We start from the raw sequence: 6,718 nt of genomic DNA on the forward strand, positions 1-6,718 counted from the left end.
CCAATACTGAAACTTTTGCAACCACGAACTTTTTACTCTGTTAACATAATAATGAGAATGGATCATGCATGTATACAATCAACATATTCCTTTTAGAATACTGTAAATTATTCTATGAGAAAACTTAATGGGAAACTTCAGGTTAGGTTAACTTTAGTCGATTTCTACATTCCCCCAAGTTTTCAGACTAAGATGCAATATATTCAAAGGCAAGAAATGCACATCTATAAAATGTGATGTGAAACATTTAGAGGGTAAATTTGCATGACGACTCCGGCGTTGAGATCCTTTGATCTAAGTTCGCTCCAGGGCATTTCCTTTCCTATTATGGAGCAGTTAAGGAGGAATTGGAACTTTTATACATGACGTCAACAGTGAGCATGAGTTGCAGACTCTTATGGCTTAAGTAAGAAAAAATGAATACATAAACTGTATACGCCGAAACTGTAAGCATATGTACGCTAAACCAACATTTTACTAATTTTGTTTCAACCGTATTTACTTTGCTTTCTGAATTAATCATTTTCCTGTACATTGAGCCGCGGTCAAACCAACTTTTTTTTTTGGATAAACAGATTGACAGCAATATCCAACTCTCCACTTGCCACAAACTCTGAGTTGGCAAAATCCTCTTCCAGCGGCAACTTTATTGATGGTTGGGTGTTGATTGGTCAGAAAGGACTTCTGGGGCACGGTAAGAAATGGGTCTACTATGAAAAGTATATATTTCAGTTAATATTGTATTTCATAACTTTATATGTCTTGGGTATGCCTATTATTATTCCATAGACTTTCATTAGAGAGTGGCCATTATTGTTTACGCATCCGGAGTTTGAAGGCGAAGTTTGTCTAGATTAAAAACCTCACTGCCTTGTTTTTCTTTTCTTTTCTTTTACGGAAATCATACGTAGTAACGGAATATATATATATATATATATATATATATATATATATAATATATATATATATATATATATATATATATAATATATATATATATATATATAATGTGAAAGAGTTCACTTATCTTGGAGCTGTTTTAACTAATACAAATGATGATTCACCAGAGATAAAAAGAAGAATTGCCATTGCCAAAAACGCCACAATTGTTCTCAATAACATCTGGAAAGACCGAAGCATTACCTTACGGACAAAACTGAGGTTACTGAACTCATTAGTTTTCCCAATTGCATCATATGGTTCTGAGTGTTGGGTGCTGAAGAAGATAGACACAGAAAAGATCAATAGTTTTGAAATGTGGTGTTACAGACAAATACTATGTATTAAATGGACGGGAAAAAACAATGAGAAGTGCTGAGAAAAGAAAATTTTAAAGACCGGCTGGGCATTTGAAACAAAAAAGTTTTTTTCTGTGAGAGGGGTAAAATTTGAAAAAGATTCTGACAGGGATGGTGTGGGAAAACAGGAAAGGAAAACCGAAGACAAACTGACCCCAACATCAAGATTTTTTTGGGGCTGCCCCCGATGGACAAGTGAAAGAAAATGCGCAAGATCGAGTTGAGTGGCGAAGGATGGGGGAGAACCCACTTAGCAGCACGACCCAACCTGGGGTTCAGCGTATTACCCAGGTTTTAAAATCGGGTCACAGCCTTGCTTGCTTGGGGGTTTTGCGAATTTTTTGGGGCTTGCCCGGGCCCCTTTCACTTTATGGCCCGGCCTGTGTCAACTTTTTTTTAGGGCTGTCTCTTTTTGTTTGTCGCACTCGGTGCTTACCGTGGCGGGGGGATTCCCAGCAGGAAAATCCCCCAGGGCTCTTAGCTTTTAAGCACTCGGTAATCCTTTACTACACAACGGCGGTGTTCTGCGGGGCTTGGTCTTAGGAACTGCGTTGCACAAAATTCTCTAAGTAATGTAAAAGTAATGAAACCTCTCTTCACGTTTTTGTTTGTATGATCTGCCTTTCACAGTGGTCCTAGGCGATTCTTCAGAATGCTTCGTACCTTTTTTGTTTTTTTTCAGAGAGTGCCAGTGGTTCTAGCCTGGCACTGGTACCAGCCCGGGGGGGAGGATCTCTTTTCCCTCTCTGTGAAGCTGCAGGAGAAGGGGGTGGCCGTCACTGTACCTTCCTCTATGAAATTTCGGCTCTAAAATTTTATCAGGGTTTAGGGGGCTCCCCTCCCAACTCGGCAAATCTGTCACAAGGCATTCCCCCCGATCCTAGTGGCTGGGAAAACCCCTTTTTTGAGATTCTTTTTCCGTGGCAAAATCCTCTGTGCCAGTGTGAGGATGGTATCAGAAGGTAGAATTTCAGTGGGGACGCTGCTGAAACAGTCGACGGGTCCTTTGGATCTGTGTGATTACCACTTCCTTTCCCCCAGGCGCGGGCTCAGTGCTCCCTGATAGCAACTGCCTCGCCCGTTCCCAGGAGGGATTGTCTGTTGCCCATGGATTTTTGGCTCCCTTGCTCGAAAACCCGGCGCCTGCAGTGGGTAGGGATCGACCATCCATCCGTGTATATGTTCTGCCGCCCAGAGGGGTGATGGTTGCATGACCCCCTTTGGGGGTTTTTGCCTTTTGGCTAGGGTACATATTCATTCTTTTTGCTTGCCCCTCTCTGACCGAGAAATCTATCGGGTTTGTGCCACGACGGGTTTCGACAAAACAGGGTGAGGGGGGTCCGGGCCCTTGGCCAGTTGGGGCTTTGAGCTGTGGGGTATTAACAAACCCCGGCTGTGTGAGACGCCAGGAGTTGCTTGCAAAAGCTCTTATCTTGTTTTGCGTCTGCTATTTTTTGTCTTAGGGTTGGTTTCCCGGGGGCCTGGATGACCTTTGATAAGAATTGGGGGCCCCTAGGTCAATTTTTGGGGCCAAAGGGAGAAGGGTTTTCCCCCACTTTGGGGGTTTAGGGCCTCACCCCCTTGGGGCACCCAGAATGACCCCCGGGGCTTGTTTGGGGGCTGTCTCCATTTTTGGGTTTTTGTTTTTTTAAAGCCAACAAAGGGGGCATATTTTCTGGGCCTGACCATGACATAGAAAGTTAAAACCCCCCCTAAATTTTCCCCTCCCCAAAAAAAAACCTCCCCTTTTTTTTTTTAAAAACCAACACCCTTTATGGGTCTTCCTTCCCCAATGGGGTTCTCCCCCTCAAGTCCCCTTTTGGGCAGACTTGGTTTTGGAAACCTCGGTCTCGGGGGGCCGGTTTGGATTTGGCAGCAGAGATTTTAAATCCTCCTCAACTTTTTTCCCCCCATACCAGATTCAGACAACGTTGGGCTTGTTTTGGGCAGTATGGCCATGGAGATGATAGCACCCCCCTGGGGGGTTTTATTTTGAGGATACAGGACATTAATGTTTTAAAAAGGGCTGGACTGGAACCCACCCGTGGTGTTCCATCTCTAGTGGCATGTGCTCTGATGGGACCTTGGAATTGACTCGGCTGTTTTTCTAAAGATCCTATGCAACCAAGAGCTACCCTGATTCCTTTTGGATCAGGCTCTCCTAAAGGGCAAGAGGATTTGCCAATTTCAAAAGCCTTTCCAGGTCAAGTTACTCCCAACAGTGTGCCCATGCTTATGTGTCAGAGCCTGGTATGCTGTGCGCTGGCTCATGCCCTTGGCAACCTGTGGAGGGTTCATGGGGGGTCCTTTTTTTCCATCGGAGCCGGTTAAAGACCATCCTCTCGGCAGTCTTGGCCAACGGGATGAGGAGAGAGATGGGGGCGGTTACTTCCCCAGCTCCTTTGGTTTAAGGGATGGGAACTATGGTAGTCCTCTTCCAAACTCTGGGGTAAGTGGAAGTTTCCCCAGGACTTAATTGAGTTGCAGGAATGAAGTCACCTTACTAGTCCCAGGGGGGAAAATGATGGGGTACGAAATCCCGTCAGAGCCCAGGGCTGTGTTAAGAACTGGTTTATAGGCATTCTTATTTCCCCAGGGGAAAAGATAACATCTGAGTTTACCGGGTTCGGCCACCCTTTCCGCTTGAGCAATCTGTCTGGGTTGTAGGGTTTTTGTTTTGCCCTCAGTTCGGCTGGGGCTTTTGGCTACTCGTTCTTGCGGGAGAAAATCATGGCCAGTTGTTGGGCCCTCTGACTGGGGGGACATGGGGTGATCTCAGGGCTGAGCGGCTGGTAGCTCCCTTGACCCGTTGCCATAGCCTGAAGGGGGGTATGGCGACCGAAGGACTCACACCATTCCAGCCACTTTTTCTGCCTGACTCTGCGGGCAGTTTCCTTGGCATCCCTGACAGCCCCCCTTAGGAGGGCTAGGTTGTCGGGGGTTCTTTGCCTTCGGAAATGTTTTCGGCACATTTTTACCCTGTGGTTGACCTCCCTAATCTCATCATTGAAGTACCAGGCGTCTTTGTGACTCCTAGACCCAGGCCGAGTTTTGGGTATGGTCAGTGAGGCTGCCTCATTAATGGCATTTACAAGTCTGGCTTGTAGCACTTCCACATTTTCGCTTTGTGTGGGCTCATTGCTTCTCAGACACGCGGGGCCAAGGCCTCTGGAAGCCTGCCAGTTCCTTGTCTGTTTTCCATCTTGGTTCGTCGTGGCATTTCGGCTGCCACTATCCATGCCGGAGTTTAGCCAATTTCCCATACGGTCTCATCGCAGCCAAAACCAATTTCCCTCCACCAGAGTTGCAGTGGCCAGGGTGAGGTCTAGAGGCCCCTCCTCTGACATGCGTTGGCTCCTGGCTATTGAGGAGAGCGATCTCGGGGAATGTCTTAAGCACATTGGCTATGTGATAGCCAGACGCATCCGGTGCCTTGCAGGGAGCCAGGATGGGGCGGTCGTGTGCTGCAGAAGCACAGACCTGGCTGATGTCTAAGGTACTACAGTGTGGCAGGCTGTACACATTGTACAATTTTGAATCTCGACGGCAAGAGATTCAACATCTCCACAGTGCGGTGCATCGGCTATTGCGGAGCAGGGAATTGTTGCTTTGACAAGGGTGATCAGGCCTCTTTTGCCATCAGCACATGGCAGCATGAAGACGTGATACCCAGAGAAGCGAACAGGTTCCACTGTTAATGTCTCCTGGAGCATGACGATGTCAATGCTCCTTGATCACACTATTGCGTGGAGGATTGCACTCCTTGTGGAGAAGCCATAGATGTTCCACTGCAGAATACTTAGATTGCATGCCATGATGTTACTAGTTGATAGTTACATCAGAGACATCGTCGTATTCGGATTGACAGTCAGAGTCTGACAACTCCATTGTGAGATCCTCACTGCTTGAGGGGTCTCCTTCGGCTGTCAGGCTATCCCTGGGTCCACTGGGGGGTGGAGAGCCTTTGGTAGCTCTGACTTTTCTCTGGCCAGGCTTTCTGTGCATTGCTGTTGTTGTTGGCTGGCCTTGCCTGGGCAGGGTCAGCTTGTTCTGCTTCAGTTTCTGGCACTGAATCAGCCTGGCTAGGCTCTGCCTGTGAGGGCATGGCCTGGGTTGGTTGGAGTGGGGAGGGGAGCCTCACCTGGGGTGAGGGAGAGGATTGGGCTGTTTTGGCCCTTTCCATCTTCCTTTCCTTTACGGTTGCGACAGTCTTGGTCAATTCCGTCATGGCGACCTCGACTGCCTTATCCGCCTCTTCCTTGGTCCTTGACAAGGATGTTGCCACTGCTGTGACTACAGCAATCAGCAGGACCGACATGTCCCCCTCATCGAAGAGCATGTCTTCTGGTTCTGGGGAGGACGTTGTGGTGCTGTTGGAACCTTTCTTCCTGTGGTTCTTCTGCACTTGTTTTACTGTTTGTCGGAGATCTCCGGTTTCGGCTGGGGGGCAGCTTCCTTCCTCTTAGGAGGTCAGGAGGCCTTTTCACTTTTGTTCTTCCCACAGACATAGGTGCCTAGGGGGGCAGGAACAAAGTCTGGTGGCTTCTTAGCAACCTCTTGCCGCTTGAGGGCCGCCTCTTTCCTGACAGAGCAAGCCAGGCTCCAGGCGTGATGCCCCTTGGCACAGTTAGGACATTTGGCTGTGTGTCCTTCTTTCTTCTTTTTATGCCTAGTGCACACCTCGTGTTGTGTGCCTTGCTACAGACACCACATTTTGGCTGCTTCTACTCCTCTTTTGGTTAAACACCCCATTTGGGTTTTGCCAGGACAAGGGTGGCTTGATCAGGGTGATTTTCTACCTTTCGCGCAAACCAGGACAATTTTGGTTGGGTTCTCCCCTTGACATTGGGAGCCTTCGAACCTTGGGTTTGCAGGACCTTGAATGTGGGAAACGCCGTAGGGGCCGACTCTTTTCCCCTAGATGGCACGGCTGGTCTTTCCTCCCCTTTTGGCTTTTTTCCTGAGGAACTGGGGGGGTGGCTTCAGTGGTGCTCCCAAATTTGACAAGGGGTTGTCTGGTCTCCCAAGCCTGACCTTTGGGGGATTGCGGCCTTGGGGGACAGGGTTAAAAAGTTGGGGAAACCTTGGGGGCAGACTCAAATTCTCCTCATGGTTTTTCGGTCCGCCCCTTTGGGGGGCCGGGGGCCCCTGCGTGTCATCCTGGTGTCGGGTGTTTCTTTGCCACCCGGGGCGTTAGGTCTTCAGGGGGTCCGTGGTCTGGGTTGCAGAGTCGTCCCTCATTTATCATCTGTCGTGGGGGTTTTTGTTTTTTTTCCATTTTTGGCAGTGCTTCATCCACTCCGCCCACCACCACGGGAGTCCAACAAGGGGAGCTGAGTGTTAGAACCCAATGTTCTGATGAGTGGATATTTCCAGCCTATTAGCCATTTGCGTGCACGCAGGACGGGTGATACAACGGC

General features: G+C 48.4%; 1 protein-coding gene across 1 annotated transcript in view; it reads right to left on the reverse strand.

Moving 5' to 3' along the window:
• LOC119585628 (aminopeptidase N-like) overlaps positions 1 to 314 on the reverse strand; it is a 4,033-nt gene extending 3,719 nt beyond the window's left edge. The window contains exon 1 of the mRNA XM_037934300.1: positions 265 to 314. Coding sequence (XP_037790228.1) covers positions 265 to 314 — 50 coding nt within the window. The remainder of the gene's footprint in view (positions 1 to 264) is intronic.
• Between the last annotated feature and the right edge of the window lie 6,404 nt (positions 315 to 6,718).

This window comes from Penaeus monodon, chromosome 3, assembly GCF_015228065.2.
Source record: "Penaeus monodon isolate SGIC_2016 chromosome 3, NSTDA_Pmon_1, whole genome shotgun sequence".
Taxonomy (NCBI): Eukaryota; Metazoa; Arthropoda; class Malacostraca; order Decapoda; family Penaeidae; genus Penaeus; species Penaeus monodon.